Raw genomic sequence first — 19228 nt, 5'->3', positions numbered from 1 at the left:
GAATGAATGAATGAATGAATGAATGAATGAATGAATGAATGAATGAATGAATAGTATTATTCTCTTGGAATCTCCAAAGAATGATGATGCTGAAAACATAACCACTAAAGATCGAGTCTAGAAAGAACAGACAAAAAAGAAGGGACGTATGCTACAAAAGCAAAAGTACTGATTTAGCTATTGGTGCTAAGTAAGCAACCCTAAGAAGAGCTCTGTTCTCAAGAATTCTCCCTGACCATCAGTGCCCTGTGAATGCCTAGATATGTTATGTTCTCTGACCTAGAGCCCCTGCATCCTGGTGTTACTAGAATCTGAATCTCAAACACCATAGTTAAAGAACTGGTAATGAAGACAACAGTGCCATCTTGAGTTAGTTTCTAGTCAAATATACTTGTCCATGAACAGTTTTAGCACAATTGGATAGAACACTGTGACAGAGAGGACCAGGTCATGGCTTCAATCCCCACAGGGGCCTATTAACTTTATTCCTTTCCTTAGCACAGACTAAAATCCTGATCACATCTGGCCATTTTTCACATGCATACCATTAGTCACAAGGGGAACTGTGTAACATAATGTGTTAGGATAAGCACAAAACTATCCTTACTACTGCAAAGACAACTTGAAATAACCACAAATCAAATATAAGAAACACAGGATTTCTGCATAAGTGAAGTAATTATAAATAGGCTCTTATAATTTAGGCATTAAATTCCTATTCAGTAAATGAGAGGTACAGTTTGTACTTCCTTTCTTTCTAAATCTCTCCCTTGCTGAACTCCCATAGCTCTTATATTAAATATAATATGGAAATATAAGACTAAATATAATTAAGCATAAATATGTTTTATATATTATATTATATGTTACATAATAGAAATACATATTATATATTTATGTGTAATGATATATTCACATAAACATTATGCTTCTATACACAATGACATATATTCACAGAAATATATGACGTACATTTTATATAATCATATATTCACATAAATGTTATATATGATATACATTTATATATTATATATTTGCACGAATATATTGCATATTTATATATTGTATCTGCACAGTATATTATACATTACATGTAATGATCATGTTATATGTTATACACATTTGTGCTTAATTATATTTAGTCTTCTATTTCCTTCACATTGCTAGAATAAAATGTAAGGTCCTTGAGGGCAGCAGGGCCATGATGCATACTTCTTTACATTGTATTTTGCATACTTTTCACCTTGCCCGGTGCGAGATCCACGAAGGGTGTCCAACAAAGAGTTCCAGAGTGGAATGCAATGTAACAGTATGATACAAGGGTGAAAGCTTCCAACAGCTTTGCAACTTCACTTTCTTTCATGTAGAGGAACAAGAAGAAGAAAAAGAAAGCCACTGAAGACCAGGAAGAGGCAACGGAGGGGTCAGAATATGGCGAGGAACCTGTGAAACCCACTCCTCCAGAACCTGTTGATAGGTCGACAATAGAGCAGCAGGTTCGAGAGAGAGCCTTACACAGGAGGAGGAAACCTGGAGAGCCCATTCTAATTCCTGAGCTGAGCCTGGCTGGAAGTGTGACACCCATTGAGCTCTGTCCCAGGTAAGATGGCTCTCAGACCTCCAAGGAGTCTTTGATCCATAGCTTCCCCTTGTTTATAACTCTTTACCTATCTGTAGATACAAATGATATACATATATTATAGCTGTGTGCCACACTAGTCTAAAATAAGATCTCTTAAAAGGAGAGAACTTAGATAGACACAAATATTTCTATTCATATATTTATGTTGTTGTCCAGTCATGTCCAACTCTTCCTGACCCCATTTAGGCTTTTCTTGCCAAAGAAACTGTAGTGGTTTGTCATTTCCTTTTCCAGCTCATTTTATGGGTGAGAAAACTGAGGCACACAGGGTTAAGTGACTTACCCAGGGTCTCACAGTTAGCAAGCATCTGAGACCAGATTTGAACTCAGGAAGATAAGTCTTCTTAACTCCAAGTCAGGCAATCTATGCACTATGGCACCACCTAGCTGACTATACATAAGTACACACAGTGAAAGACCATTGATAAACTCCTTCCACGAATGCAGATTGCAAATCTTTTCTACTTCAGTAATGCTTGTTCATGAATTGTTTTGGTTTAAAAAAAAAAAAGAAACCACTCTTGATCTGGTAATCAACCTTTAATCTTTCTATTTAATTGGGCTGGTCCTCAGACAAATAACCAGGCCAATACTCTATGCCTTTCTAACTTTGTAGGACGTCCCTGAACATGTGCTCCACTGGCTTCACTTTATCACCTTCAAAAGCTCAGAGCCAGCTCCCCCACCCCCAATGATGAAGCATTGGAGCAGGACTTTAGTGGGGGCCGGAAAATAATGTCATAAAATCATTATAATTTATATATATGCACATTTAAATACATACTATGAGAAACAGTATGACATAGTAAATGGAGAACCAGCATCAGAGGCAGGAAGACCTAATTTGATGTCCAGTTTCTGACATAGCTCTGCATCAGTCCTTTAACCTCTTGGGCCACAAACAACTTTCTGAGACTCTAAGTTGCGTAAAAGTTAATGCTCTCCACTGGTAGAGAGAATGCCCTCACTGAGAGTTTCCATATAAGTCAAGTTATAAGTCTGGTTGAGGAGGTATGTGTGTATACCCTAGGAAAAGGGTTGTCTTGGCTGCTGCTGTTGTTTTCCCATTCTGTGGAAGGGGATTTAACTTGCATCCAAGGAGTATTTATATAACCACGAAATTTTTGCCATCAAAATATACAATTGTAATTCAGATAAGCTAGTTATCTCACTAGAAAAATGATCTCATAGGAGCCTCATGGATCATTTTGGGCACACTAATGGCTTATTTATTTATTTGTTTCTCCTTAAATGTTCATTTACTTTTAAATTTGCTCAATAGTAAGCTACTTCCCTTTCATAACAAGTTTTTTTAAATATTATTTGTTTCTGAATCCTACATATAAACAAATAAGTTCTGGCTAGCAGTTAGACACTTTTGGGTTACAAATAATATTTTTTAAAATAAACTCTTCAAACAACTATATTCATGGGACAATGCCAGGGGGTAGGGAAGCTGCAACCTCGAGGCCACATGTGGTTTCTAGGTCCTTGGCTGCAGCGTTTTGATTGAGTCCAAGTATTACAGAACAAATTCTTCTATTAAGAGGATTTGTTCTGTGAAGTTTGGATTCAGTCAAAGGGTGACACCTGAGGACCTGAAGGCCGTATGTCGCCTCAAGGCTGCAGGGTCACCACCCCTGAACTATATATTTTGGGTTTTTTAAAGGGGAAGGAAGGCTCCACTTCTCCACTTTTAGGAACCATTAAGAGTCTTTCCCCTTTCAGGCTGTCTCACTGAATGTTCCCATTGCCATACCAAGATTTGGGTCATTCATCTTAAATTAATCCAAACCACAAGTTGCCACCATCTTTTTCCCTTATCTAAGTGACCAGTGCAGCAGAACAGGAAGCTGCTTCCATAAAGGACTTCAGTTCACTACATGGAATAACTGGGGAGTAAACTGTTCATCAGTCCTTTGTGTGACTTTTGCTTGTTTCCTACCCAACTGAATCCACCAGGATTTAGGATGACACTTTCTTGACAGTTGGCGTTAAATGCTCATTAATATGTTCATTAAACTGCAACAGAAATTGCATATGTCTAGATTGGTTGTTGTTCTTCATTCTCAAAGAGGACCAAAATGGCATCACTATGTTGGAGTCAAGGTACAGTGTGTCTGACTGTGGCTGATCACACCAAATGAGCTTGGAAGGCTCTACCACAGGCTGGGCACAAAGAGTCCATATGAACATTTGGAGTGAAGATACATGTCTGGGTAAGGGCATGAACCTTCAAAACTGATTCTCTGTAAACCTTAGACCTGATATGACCCTTGATTTAATTATTTGGGTGGGGCTTTTTCCCCCTTTGTCAACACTCTGACTTTCTTCAGTGACAGTCCTGAATCAACAGCTGTTTTTGAGGACAGCATCATGAAACTACAGCCTACTATTTTTGTTTTTCCTTTTTTTTAATCTTTATATTTGCATGAAAGATTTTTTTTTTACCACCCACATTTATACTTGCTACTCTCCTGGATTATTGTATAGTAAGCATTGGATTTAATTCAATAAATATTTATTAAATACTTACTATAAGCAAGGTACTAAGTACTGTGAGAAGATGCACTTACGTGTGACTTTAGCAAGACAGGTTCACAGATAACCAAAATCTAAGGTAGAAATTAATAAGTTCCTAGAAGAGGTACAAAATCATCCAAGGAGACAGAAATTGACATTATAATAAAATGTAAGCTACCTGGGGCAGGATATCTCTTTTTTTTTTAGGTCTTTGTGTCCCCAAAGCCTAGCATAGTATCTTGTACATATTAGGGGTTTAATACTTGTTACTGACCTTTCAGAACATAAATATGTTAAATTGTATCCTAGAAGGCAAGAAAGGTCTACTAAGGGATCTCTTGTGGTCTGAAAATACTCATGAAATTTCTAAAATGTCTTTCTTATGATCAACAAAATCTAATCCATTATGAGATGACTCTGTTGTATTCTATAATATATTAGATTATTTGTGGGTAAAAAAGGACTGCCAACATCTGAAATTCTCTTTCTGTGTCTATTTTTTAATACCTTGTGTTTTATTGCCAGGCAACGCAATCCTAGAAGTTTCTCGCAAATACAATACTCCATCTATGACATGGTTTGCAAAGTCTGCTTAAAGGAGTAAAGATATTGGAGATTCAGTGACAAACACCAAAGCTCATTAAGTTTTATGTGTTCTTTCAAAGCAAAGTTTAACTCTGTCAGCTTCTACTTTCTGTGTTAGAATAACATACCATACTAACCTCTACTAGGCATGGTCATCTGACTCTTTTGGTTGATGGTTATTGCAAATGTGCCCCCAAGCTGTCAGAACTTTCCCTTTTTTCTGTAAGGTAACACTTTTTTTCCTTTTAGTTTGGTTAAGTAAGTTGTACATTCAGTAAATGTTCTTTCTAGTCTTTATCAAAATTTCTACTAAGCCTGCATGAGAATATGATTCTATTTTTCTAATTTCCTAGGGCAGAGATCTTGAGAAGAGAAGATGTAAAGAAACGTTCAGTATTTTTAAAAGTCCTTTTCAACAACAAAGAAGTTTCAAGGACAGTCAGTCGTCAAATAGGCATGGACTTCCGAGTCCATTTTGGACAAATTTTCAATTTGCAGATACATAACTGGCCAGAGAGTTTAACACTTCAGGTAATAAATTTAATTTTTAGCAATTATTTTAGGATGTTTTAACATGCATTCTTTTTAAAGGTGACATTTGTAATGACTCTAGAAAATAAATTGTCTATTGGCTTCTTCAGGTGAAGGATAGGACAAGGTTTGTTACAACTTCCAAGATTCTGTGACTCTGGGTAGAATCTCAAGGACCATTGGTCTGACCCTTTAAAAGTACTGTGGGTGGAGGCCATGGGAAGAAGTGTTATTTCTGCCTCTGTGACCTTGGCAGAGCAAGTCTGGGAATTTTTGCAAGAACCATTACCCCATTGATTCCATGAGAATGGCTTTGAGAGAAACAATTATTCCTAAATCCTATGGCTTATGCTTTGGGATTGGCAACAGTGGACCTGGGATCTGTTCCCCTAGAATTAGCTTGTCCTAGGTAAAAATATACCAGTATCAACTCCTGGCATGCATATAAGTAGGAATATGCTTAAGAACAGGTGATTGTGCCACAACCAGAGGGTAATATGATTTTAGATGTCCCATTGCCCAAAATATCTCCTCAATGGACCTTCTGGAGCCAGGCCTGAATGTCAACATTGAAGATATGGTCCCCATTTTTCAAGAGTCTCATATTAACATGGGAAAAACCATATAGTTTAGTGAAAAGACCACTAATATTAGAGTCAGAAGACTTTGGATTGATTCCCACCTCTATCATGTACTAGCTGGGTAACTCACTTCTTCTGACCCTCAGTTTCAATGGAGATAATACCTAACTGATAGGACTGCTGGGAAGATACAATATAATAGATTTGAGAGTCTTTCCTAATCCATGAGGTTTATTAGCATTATCATAAAAATTCTAATAACAATGAGGAAAGCAGTATATTCAGTAACTAACTCCTTTGGGGGGATTATAATGGCTAGATAATATACTAGGTTCCTTGGGAAAATGGGCCACACAGAAGAGAAGGGAAGGCATGGGACATGGGGGGGTTTCTCCTTACTTTTTCCCTGTCCTTCTGTTTTCTGACCCTAATCCTTACCAAACCTGCCATCAATATAATAGAAAGTTAGAAGAAGAGTGAACCAAGGTTCTCGTTAAGAACCTGTTAACCTCTAAAGTAGAAGAATATTGCCTAATTCATAAAATGCCAAAGAATATCTGTTCCACTCCAAATTCCTGAAGAGGGATGAAACAGTATACTTTTTTTTTTTTTGCTGGGGGAAGGGGGGGCAGTGGAATGCAGGGCAATTGGGGTTAAGTGACTTGCCCAAGGTGACATGGCTAGTAAGTGTTAAGTGTCTGAGGTCAGATTTGAACCCAGGTCCTCCTGACTCCAGGGGTGGTGCTCTATTCGCTACGCCAACTAGACACCCCAGTATATCATTTTTTAAAATTGATATCTTTTATTATTATACCATTTTCTTTTCCCAATATAACCCTCTCATCTTCCCCTCCCAGATATACTACTAAACAGCCTTTCCCAGGCTTTATGAGAATTTGTGGGCCCTTCTAAGAGGGTGTGTAATACAGAGTTATGTAAAATAGATGGTTTCCTGAGAAGTTTGAAAATCCTCTGGTGAAGTCTTTTATAAATGAAAGAAATCTTTAACAAAATAAAAATCAACCACCTTCATGTGATCTGTTTTGACTCGGAACAAAACAGTCCTTTTCACTGGACCTCCAACTCCTCATTTGTTAAATTAGAGGACTGGTTTGGATGATTTCTAAAGTCCTTTCCAGTCCTAAATAAATTATCATATGGATCCACATTTTTCATTGATTTGTGCTTGACAGAAAAGTAGGGTGGAAATTAAACATTATTGTACTGAGATAGTCCCCAATCTCAACTACTATAGCTACCACTCTTTATAGAACTCCATTTGTAGACAGAGGTGCTAGGAAAAAGGATAAGGGGCCCTAAAGGGGCATCCTGGAAGGCAACAGAGACAACCTTCACAAACACTGACCAATAATTAACCCTGACATTGGAAGTAACTGATTCCTTGACATATACTAGAAAAACAAATGTGTTTGTTTGCTATCTTGCCCTTTTCCTTTCTACATTCTTTTTTTTAACTTTTAATTTATAAAGTTAAAAGCATTAGATGTTAAAAAATTGTGTCCCTGGGATGGCCAGGTAGCACAGCGAGTAAGAGCACCGGCTCCAGTGTCGGGATGACCTGGAGATCGAATCCCGGGCTCAGACACTTAGCACCCACCCAGAAACACCTGGCCGTGTAACCTTGAGCAAGTTACTTAACCCCAAAAATTGCTTAGGGGTGGCCAGGTGGCTCAGCGAGTAAGAGCACCGGTTCCAGCGTCTGGATGACCTGGATCAAATCTGGACTCAGATACTCAGCACCACACCCAGAAATTACTGGCCATGTAACCTTGAGCAAGTTACTTAACCCCGATTGCTTTAAAAAAAAAAATGTGTCCCCCCCACCATGTACTTATATAGTTCAATCAATAATGTCTGCAAAACACCCAAGCACGTTCTGTCATAATCAGAGGTCTGTATAATCCCTATCATCATCCCAGTTTTTAAGCTTGTATTTAATTTGCATTTCTCTCATTCAAAGAAGAACTTTCTTTTCTTTTTTGCTTTTTGGTAGGGCAATTGGGGTTAAGTGACTTGCCCAAGGTCACACGGCTAGTTTTTGTGTTGTGTCTGAGGCCAGATTTCAACTCGGGTCCTCCTGATTCCAGGGCTGGTGCCAAAGAAGAACTTTAAAAGAAAGTAAAATATTCAGAAGCTATTCCTCATAGATTAAACTGAGTCATTTCAAATGATCACAAAGTTTAGTAATATGACCTTTATTCAGAGTTTATTAATATTGTATTATCTCTATGAAATCATGAGCTTGAAACATCTGGCTCAAAGCATTTTCTGGAATGCTAGAATGGATAAAGTGTTATTCACTGGAACTATGGATATTTCCATGGATGAATCCTAAGATTTTCCTCTAAATTTTAAGTAAGGAAAATAATAATTCCAGAACTCCTACTTGTTTAGAAAATTTGAAAAGCACAAATTTGAAAATTTGAAAACTTACTGTATTAAGTTTAATGTGAACTTGAAACATAACAGAGGAAGGGGAGAATGTTTTTAAGAAAAAAACAAAAAAAGCATTGGGAGGCAAAGAGAGCCTTGGAAATTTCTTTATTGATAGTATTTTATTTTCCCCTGGCTTCACTGAGTATTGCTTTAGGAAAAGGGTCTCCCATCCCTAGTCTGTTCCTTTTACTCCTTTCCCCCACCCCCAGTCATTGTTCACAGAGGTGAGGATGGATTGAGACCACAGAGGTAAATTGTTTAACTGGTAGGTTTGCTTGGAGATAGAGTCACTCAGAAAGAGAGAGAGCTTTGACAGAAATAGGCTTGATGTGGTTGAACTCAGTGGATCCATTTTTAAGCATTTCATCTCAAGAAGAACAGTGAAAATGGCTGATCCTGTTCTTTCCTATGATACCAGGATTTAAAAAAAAAAGCCAGTTCCAGCAATTACTTAACAGGAGGAAATTGTTTTCTTTTAGTTAGTCAATGCCCATTCACTGTACCTGTTTGGAATGGTATGGAGGGGATTCAAATTTGCACTATATGTTGCATTAAATTGTCTCTGAATTCCCTTTCCAATTAAGAGATCCCATGAGTCTGTACTTGTGTACACTATGCTACCAAAAATAAATTCCAAAATATGTTAACAAAGATTTATGATTCTTATATCTAAATTAGAAAGCCTTTTTAATGAATAAATCTATACTTATGTAGCAGCAACCACCCCAGCATCCCCAGGGTGGCTGCCAATACAGGTTCTGAGATCTGCTTTTCTAAAGGAAAGCAACTCAAAATGGGTTAATAAGCTTACTTTAATCAATCAAACATATATTGTTTACCTAGTTCATGGGGAAAAAGGTCAGCACTCCAAATTTCAGAGTATACAGACAGAAGTTACAAGACAGAGAAACAGATCAAGCAGACAGGCTTCCAAACTGTCCAACCATTACATCCATACCAAATCAGTTACCAGAGAGGGAAGCATCAACATCTGGGTTTTCAAAGCTGGGGGGCTCTCATCAGCTGCCCAGAGTCTCATCTGGATAAATCAAACACTTCTCAAAGTGAGACCCAAAGCAAAGCCTCATATCAGGGATTATATAGCCTTCTCCTGGGTCAGAGAATGTAACCACCCTCTTGACCCACTGCCCAATGACACAGCATCAAGGTGTGGGCATTCCTGAAAAACAAGCCTCCTGCCATAGGCTCCATGTGACCACATTCAGCCTATTAGGGGGCAGAGTATATTTTCAAATCAAGGAAGGTTCTCAGAGTCTCTTAAGTCTATCAAAGGGACTGGGGACAGGGAAGATCTTTAAATTTGCATTTCCATTACAACCTAGTAAATCAGTTTATATGATTTTTTTTCTTATGTTCTGAATATGAAGCTTTCTACTACTTAAAGTAGATTTGAGAATCCTGAGATGTCAAAACACTCTGCTCAGTTAGGGTCATAGGGTTCTGATTTTGGCTGCAATTGATGACAAAAATCACTCTGTATAGATTTTGGTTCTACAAAGCTATTATAGCATATTTGCAGATAATCATTAATGTTTCCTCCCATTCCTCCCCTGCAGAGGGAAAGATGACCAGAGGAAGACCAAGGATAGCCAATGAAGACCAGATAGAAAGGCTAGAATGAAGAGAGGGAAGCACAACAGAAATATGAAAGTAAGGCAACAGATAGAAAGGCTTACAGTCTTTGGAATGGAAACCAGTCCTACACTGAAAAGGCAAAAAGAAAGTTGAAAAAAAAAGTCTTTCCCCTTTCTTCCCTCTGTCTGGCCAGTTTCCTGTTCATTATAAATGAAATATTGAATTACCTATTTTTATTTATTCATTTGTCATCTTGAAAATGGCATCCATTGTTTGTTTGGTCATTCACCAACTTTTTTATGACCCACACCTGAAATTTCACATAACAATGTTTTATACCTCTCTAATATATATATATATATATATATCATGTATCATATATGTTACATATGATGGTTCTGTCTCTCTTAGCACTTTCCTAGACCATATGCTCCATGAGGACATGGACCATCTAAATTTGGGGTAAATGGGTAAATTTATTGAAATGGGTGGAATTTTCTCAGAGCCTAACAGTGCCTTGGACACAATAGCTTTTAATAAAAGTTTGCTGGATTGAACTTGTTGAATTTATCAACATCTATTATATACAATGCCAAAGTACTAGGTGAGATACAAAAACAATTAAGACATGACAAGCACTCTCAGAGAGCTTATAATCTAATAGAGGAGTACTAGGAAACAATGGAATATGATGGGAGCTACAAAGTGTCGTGTAAAGTCTGAGGAAGAAAAAAATTCACTAAATGTGAGAGCAAAGGTAGAAAGCAATTTGGTGCAGTGGTAAGAGTCCGGTAATGTAGAGATTTCAACCCTGGCTCTGCCATGCATTGCATTGGTGAACCAATACAAAGTCTCTCTCTTCTAGATCTAAGTTGCTTCCTCTACAAAATAAGGGACTGAACTCATTGATCTCTGAAGTCCCTTTCATATCTAAATTTATAATCTTGTCTTAATTATCATCATTTGAATATTTTATTTCATACTTCTGCACATGAAAGTTTCCCTGTCATAATATTGAATCTATTAGCAAGCTATATCATAATTAGGATGTTTATTTTATTTTTGAATAACTTTTTTTAAAACCTAATTCTTTAAAGTAGTATGAAATAATTTTTAAATGAAAAGATAAAGTTGTAATATTTCCCAGATCCACTTGTACATAGCTTAGGACAGCTGGCCCAAATGCTAGTATCTAAATTATGTAGCATCTTTTTAGAAAACAAAAATTAATTAAATTTTAAACTTGGCTAGATACTAAAGCTTTCCGTGGGGATTTAATAACTGATGATAGAGTATAATGGATTCATGGCATAATTTGTAATGACTGAAGTTACAGATGAAATTAATTTGGAATAATATTGCATTTCAGTTCTCAGGGAATTTTTATCTAAATCAGGAAAGTAATACACTCTTTGGAAAATGTCCATGCAATTGCTAGCTTGGAATTAGAAAATGGTTCAGGAATTGCTGGCAGTTTTAGGAGAAAAATTGATAATACCCTCTGAAGTACATATGAGTAAGACCATGGCTATCAAATTTTGACCCTCATGTCTAGTGCATTTTGACCAAATTCGTAGATTCTAAATCCAATCTCAGTTAATTAATCAACTATTATTTCACTTAAAATGTTTGATTGGTCAAATGCTTATTATGTAACTGACATTTTGCCAGAAGAAGATACAGGAAAAGCCATGCTACTTGTTCTCTAAACTTTTTTATTTATAATTACTTTTTTCCATTTATTTTCTCTCCCTCCCACTGAAAAAAAAAAGAAAAAGAAAACCCTTATAATAAGTATATATAATCAAGCAAAACAAAATTCCACATTGACTGTGTCTAAAAATGAATCTCATTCTGGATCTCTAAACTTTGTATGAAGTTCATAGTCCAGTTGAGAAAAACATTTAATTCAACAATCTTTGACAACTACCAGTCATGAACCAGTTAAAAGTCAATATAAGACAATGGGCAAGGTACAGGCAAAGTATGACTATTTCAATAGTCTAGGCATGAGGTTATAAAGGGCTGTACCAGAGAAGTGGTATCTAACTGATTCATGTCCAGTAGTTGTCAGTACTTACAGAACTAAATTTTTTCTCCCAACTAGACTATAAACTTCTTACAAAGAGATCCATGATATAGAACAAGATGAGCGAAAGGGAAGAAACTGGGAGCAGAAAAATAAGTTAGGTGCACTGTAGGAGTAATCAAGACATGAGATTGTCTTTTAGGATAGTAGCACTAGACACAGAAAATCCAAGGAAATCTAAAAGACATGACAAAGAAAACTGAAAGGGCTGATTTTTTTACAGTTTGGATATGGAGAAAGGAAAGGAGATATGTAGTAAATATCATGACATGGTTTTGAGACACTATTGGTGGTGCCATTGCAGAGTCCTAGGGAAGTGGGACCAAGTTCAGCTCGAGGTGTATCACAAGCTCTTCCACAGAAAGGTCTGAGAAGTAATTCTTGGATTCTCAGTTCCCTAATATATCCTTTGGTTATTGCAAAACTGAAAATTTGGACTAGAAATCAAAGTGCCTTGTGATGATTACCTCTGTTTCTTAACTTGCCACCCACATTTATGACTTTGACACCATATGCATCTTTATGGCTGTCAAGAATGAGTATCTGTTATAAGCTAGTTATAAGCATCTCCTCCATTTTTTTTAAAGCAATCGGGGTTAAGTAACTTGCTCAAGGTTACACGGCCAGTTATTTCTGGGTGTGGTGCTGAGTATCTGAGCCCAGATTTGATCCCCAGGTCATCCTGACACTGGAGCCGGTGCTCTTACTTGCTGTGCTACCTGGCCGCCCCTTCCTCCATTCTTTACAGACATAAACTCCCCATAAGAATAAAGCATGATAAGATTTTTATGCTCCTACCATAGGGAAAGAGAAATGGAAAACTTCCATTTTAACCCAGTTGGCAATTTTTACCATTTTATCATTTTAATTTCTCCTCCCTAGGCCTCTCTGGATTTCTCTGGCTCATCTATGGAGTTGAGTAGAGGAGAAAAATCTATAATTAGTTGGATACATATGCCATCTAATTCTCTACTAGCTGACTCAGTTGTTTGCTTGTGGAAAGAACCCATGTCCCATTAAGACAGGCTTTATGTGAGGTAACCATTTGAGGAGATTAGCCTGAGTTATTTTTCATTCTTGTTGGGTTGTTGAAAGATCTGAACATGGAGTGAGGAGGACTGTGAATAGAGAGCCATATTGGAGCCAGAAAGTTTTGTGACAGAAAATGTCTGGGGAAGATTTTCCTCAAAACTAGGTATGGAATGAGTTGGAGAAAGAAAACTGAAGGAAGGAGGATTGGTTGAGAGGCTGGTTTAATAATCCAAGGACATTGTGACAAGGGCCTGGACTAAAGCAGTGACTGTAGAAATGGAAAGAAATGGCAAATTGGATTTATACACTGAGAATATCAAGCAATATGTGATAATTACCTACATGTAAAAGTAGGGTGAAGCAAACAGCTACAAAGTTCCATTCTCTGTTCTCAGAGAGCTTGATATTTTGATGTGCCTTTAGAACACTTTGAATTATTCCTCAGCACTCAAAGTTTCTTGAATTGTATGGATACTAAGACAAAAGTTGGAAATGTATATAGTTTGTAAACTATTATACAAAGATGGGATTTCTCTCATGCAAGAGATATTAGTTAAATAAGTTTTATAAGGAACTCTATAGAAGTAAAATTCTGTAATATTTTAATTAGGGATAGAAACATAATATGAATAAATAATTACCCCAGAATCTTATGTTGAGTTATCTTAACCCATTTTCCCAAAGATTTCAGTGATTAGCTTTCTATACAACAAAAAATGTTGGCAATACCCAATTATTGAATTAAAACAAGCATTTTTCTTTTCTAAACATCAAAAAGAAAATAAAGAATACAACCTCATAGTCTCCATTTCTTAGCATTTGATTATTGCTATTCTGATTTCAGATTCACCTTGCTTTGTGTAATAGATACATTCCTGAAAATTTGAATGTAAATTAAAAGATATTTCCTCATTCGTATTATAACAGAGACAGTTCTCATAGAAAACATTATGGCTCTGAAACATAATAAAAGTCTTACTTATGAGCACAGTAAATTTTTAAAAGAGCATATTCCTCCCAATTCCTCATCACGGGCTGTAGGTGACTCTGAGTTCTCAAAAGGTTATGATCTACATTCACCTATACCCTATACACCTACATAGTTTAAAATATATCCTCCAGAAAATCCTACCAAACTGGAATAACTTCAAATACAAGCCAACCAACAGACTCCATGTCTGTGTTCCAAGGCAAAACAATGGAACCATGAACTCCTGAAAGACCAAAATGAGTCCATTTTCTGGCATTAATAAGGCTTAAATAATTATTCCTGGATTAAATTTGATCACTACAACCAATAAAACAGTAAAACAAAGTAACAAGAAAAACCTATTTGGAATATTCTATGTTTTTTGGCATTGAATACTTTGAAGTCAGTCTATTTTTACAAGGGGTGGTGAGATGGAAAGATGAAAACAAAAATCATTCAACATTTCGAACATTTACTGATCACTTACTAAGTGCCAAACACTGTGCTAGTGACTATGGAAAGTACAAAAGAAGCATAAGAGATTCTGTCTGTCCTCATGGAGCTTATAATCTATGTAAAGAGTCAAAACTAATGTAAATGTTTATAATTCTAGTAACTTAAACCTGTATTAAGACCACTGGGACAACTTGTGTACTGAACTTAACAGAGGAGTGTGTGCTTCCTTGAAATGAAGACACCCTGATTTGGGAAATCTCTTCATATTCCCATAGAAGCCTGGATTCTACAAGTTTACTTTTTATACTGAACTGAAGTGCCACATTTGCTACTGGGGGAGTATTCTCAAGCAATTTCCTGAACTTTAGGGTATATATATTTTATCAGGGCACCTTAGCATAGTAAAGGGATTCTTAACCTGCAGTCCAAGAACTTTTTTTTAATATTTTGATAATACTATTCCAATACAATTTGTTTCCATTGTAATCCTGTGTATTTTATTTCATTCATATAAAAACTTTATTCTGAGAAAGAGTCTTTAGATTTCACCAGACTACCCAAGGGATTAGTGACCAAAAAAAAAGTTAAGATCCAGTGCTATAGTGGAAGATATTATGCTGTAGTAAATAGAGTATTAGACTTGGAAACAGGAAGACCTGGGTCCAAATCCCATAGCAGACATTTACCAGTTGTATGTCCTTAGACAAATCACAAGCTAGCTCTGAGCCTCAGTTTCCTTATTTATTAAATAGGGATAATAATACCTATAGCCCCTCCCTTGAAGAGTTGTTAGGAAGCCCAAATGAGTTTATGAATATAAAGCACTTTACAAACTTTAAAATTCCATTTCAATGTCTGTTATTGTTTATCATCACAATAAGTCAGTCTAGGAGTCAGCTCAGTATAGGCTGCCCTTGTTGCTTCTGATCAGTCTGGCTTAATCACTGACTAACCCTGAGGCTCAGTTAAATTACAGCTCCCAGTGTCTCAATTTTTTTCTTTTTACAGGGACAGTAATATCTCCCCTTCCACCTCTAAACGTGGTTATGAAAATAAAAGAATGACTAGACAAAGAGGTACTTTGGAAAGCTAAAAGTAATTATACATATTCAAGATGGAGATTATGCCAGGGAAGCCAGGACCAGAGGAATCCCTCGTAATAAATATAGCCACAACACAAGAGTTCCAACAATAAGTATTCCATGACTGATTCTCCACTCTGCCTGTTTGAATCCTAGGTGGGATGTTTCCTCATTTCATCTGTGCAGGCAGATACTAAGTAGACTTTAAGTATTTCAGATAATATGAGGAATGGGATGAGCAAAGATAAGCAAAGATTTCCATGAAGGGGACCTGGGAATGTGATCCCATTCTGCTTAATATTCAAACTATGAAGACTTGACTCCATCACCCACTGCCAAATCCTTTATGGTTTGAGTGCAGCTGTTACCATATCACTTTACTTAATGTTATTTAGTTTTATGGCATTTCAATTATTTGCCTTTCCCCCAGGAAATTATTAATTTAAATTAATTGATTCTTTATGGGCTACAGTTAAAAGAAAAAGCCTTAATAAACTTTTCAACTGAATTTCTGAATTCATTCATTCATTAGTTTTCCTGTTTCCTATGACAAAAAAGGGAAGACCATATTCCATCAGTAGAGTTGTGTTGGAACACAGACATGCAGTCCATTGGTTAGCTTGTATTTGAAGTTTTTCCGATTTGGTAGGATTTGCTGGAGAGGATAGTTCTGTATATATAGGAATATAAGGTATAGGTGAATATAGATCATAGCCTTTGAGAAATCAGAGTCACCTACACTGCATATTGAGGAATTGGGATAGAATATGTGCTTTTAAAAATTTACTGTACACTTAAGTAAGACTTTTATTATGTTTCAGAGCCATAATGTTTAATTTATTTACTCAACAAAGGAAAAGACATATAGTTTGACACACTGATACTACATAATTCATGTTAGGCAGACCAACCTACAGAATCCTTCATTCAGCAGGTCATGATTCACACAATGGATTCAGAACATTTCTTTTTTTTGCATTTTTTAAAAATTATTAAGTATTCCCTTTTTTTCCTTTCCCCCTTCCCTATTACATTGGGGAGGAGGGGAAAGAAAAAAAAACTCTTGTAACAAACATGCAGAATCAAGCGTGACAACTACTTGCAGTTACTGTGAGGGTGTAAGACCAGTAACACCAGCACACAGGAGGGCTACAGCACAGGTTCTTTGACCTGCTTTTCTAAAGGAAAGCAACTCAAAAGGGGTCAACAATCTTACTTCAATCAAACCAACACCCTGAATTTCAGAGAATATACAAACAGAAATTACAAGCAGAAATAATAGCATAAAGACCAACAGACAGGAATTCTAATCATCTGACCAAATAATACATATATCACAGATCAACAGACGAATCCAACTGTCTGACCATTATATACATACATAGTTACCAGAGAGAGAAGTGCAAACATCTGGGTTTTTCAAAGCTGGAGGGGCTCCTTAACAGCTACCCAGAGTCTCATCCAGCTACATCACTTGAACACTCTTCCCACGAGTAAGCCCCAAAGCAAAATGCTAATGTCAGAGTACATATATACTTCTTCAGAGTCAGAGGGCATTACAACCCTTGTGATCCACTGACTAATTACAAAATAACAAAAGGTGTGAGTCTTCCTGAAAAACAAGTTTCCCCTAATCAAGCTTCTCTTGAGCTCCAGGTGAGGCCTATTAATGGGAGGGGAAGATCTTCAACTCCCATTAACATTACATCAAGCAAAACAAATTTCCATGTAGTCCATATCTAAAAATGGGTCTCGTTCTGCCTGTTTAGTCCATCACCTCTCCAAAGGGGAATAGCAGGCATCATGATCTGTCATCTGGAATCATGATTGATATGAGCAGAACTCATCTTTTCTACTGTTAAAGTGCCAAGTGTTTTATTTTAACTAAATGTTGCTGGCTTCAGAGTTTAATCTTTTATTTTGCTCAAGATTCCTTAACTGATAGTTTAACAAAATACTCATTTGGCAAGCCATGCGGCCTCATTGTTTTTTATGTTGAGTGTAGGTTTAATGTCTTTTTAACCTTTTTTATATTACCTAATCTTATTTGAACTTTCATAGCTATCCTACGGAATATTCTCCTTAATGATACATTCTTTATTTGTCAGTGGTTCATCAGCTCTATTAGTTAGAACATGCCATTAGTAATGCCAAGGTTGTGGGCTGAGTCCTCACTTGAGCTAGGTAGTTTTGCTCTGTTTTATCATCCCAAACTGTGTCCCCCTTGAAAATGTGTTACTCTGAGAGGAACCAGATGAGAAAGAGTATATGTATTCCTACTACCAGGGAAAAAACTCAAAGCAGGTAGGTACCTTACTGGGGAGGAGAAAGAGCCAGTCGGTGCCACTGTCATGCAAAGAAGATGGTCTATATTATTCTCATTGTCTTTCTTTAAGATTTTCTTCTTACTTGGCTTTAGGTCTATGAAACAGCTGGTTATGGCAGCAATAACTTGTTAGCAGAAGTCTTTTTGCCCATCCCTGAGACCACAGTATTCACTGGAAGGGCCTCTATTGAAGAAATTGAGTTTAGCAGCAATCAGCATGTGACATTGGACCACGAGGGAGTCGGAAGTGGTACAAAGAGCTTTTCATCCTTAATATATCTTGCTTATCTTTTAGCATTTGACCACAGTTTGGCACACTTTCTTTGCTTCTAGACAATGGGATTGTCATAAGATTGGCATTAGAGATTTTTGAAATATTACAATCTTTCCAATAATATATTTTTTCCATGCAAATTTTAATAGATGTGTTTTGGATAGTACTCTTTAAAATGTCATTGTTTTTTACAGAAATTACTTTATCTTTTTAAATGAGCAATAATGATTCCTGTCATTTCCATTTTGTACAATAAAAGATGAAAGAAAAAAAACATGCTTTATGGGAAGAGTTCTTAACATTTTTGTGTGTGTCATGGACAAAAAAAAATATTGCAGACTGCAGAAGCCGATGGACCCCTTTGGAGAATAATGGTTTTATACGCATAACCCAAAATACATAGGCTTTCAAAGAATTATATTAATACATCTACATATCAAATATATTAATATTAATTAAAACAGTAATAAATATTAGTGTAGTAAATAACTTAATATAGTAAAATACAGTGACTAAAGTTTTTTTGAAAAAAAAATTCATAGGCCTCAGATTTAGAAACCCTGCTAAAAAAGCCAGCATGGTATAGTAGCTAGATGTCAAATATTATAATCAGGATCAGCTAAGTTCAAATCCTGGTTCTGACATATACTGGCTGTGAGACCCTGGATAAATCCCTTAACATCTCAGTCCCCAGGTAATTCTCTAAGACCAGAAGTTGCAGAACAGCTGCTAATTTGCATTGGTAAAGGCACTTTCCTCATCCAGGAGTCCCCTAGACCAAGGAAAGAATAAATCTAATCCCCAAAATATCAATAAATGGTATAATTATGAAGTACTATGAAGGAGCTGAATATTTCACAAATATTCAAACCACAGCTCAATCCCAGTTTTATATTATCACAAATTTCTGTTTAGCAGTATACAGGTTCAATGAGATTTTGCCCTATTCTCATCAGCTCAGCAAAATTATAAATCATAAATGATGAACTTATTATATCAGGAGCTGTATACATTTTCAGAAATGATTAATGTGGTCATTTGTTTTGCTGGACTATAAAGATACAGAATAAGGTATTTGGGGTTT

At 36.4% G+C, this 19228-nt stretch overlaps 1 protein-coding gene across 1 annotated transcript in view; it reads left to right on the top strand.

Annotated features, from left to right (window-relative positions):
- Positions 1–19228, top strand: part of CC2D2A (coiled-coil and C2 domain containing 2A) — a 342921-nt gene that overhangs the window by 264076 nt on the left and 59617 nt on the right. The window contains exons 18-20 of the mRNA XM_069074941.1: positions 1368–1600; positions 5104–5281; positions 17964–18120. Coding sequence (XP_068931042.1) covers positions 1368–1600; positions 5104–5281; positions 17964–18120 — 568 coding nt within the window. The remainder of the gene's footprint in view (positions 1–1367; positions 1601–5103; positions 5282–17963; positions 18121–19228) is intronic.

This window comes from Petaurus breviceps, unplaced genomic scaffold (assembly GCF_028583685.1).
Source record: "Petaurus breviceps papuanus isolate PSGF00001 unplaced genomic scaffold, PetGlider_PUasm1.0 140, whole genome shotgun sequence".
NCBI classification, from domain to species: domain Eukaryota; kingdom Metazoa; phylum Chordata; class Mammalia; order Diprotodontia; family Petauridae; genus Petaurus; species Petaurus breviceps.
Note: the sequence above shows the minus strand (reverse complement) of the source record. Positions and strands in the feature narration are given on the sequence as shown.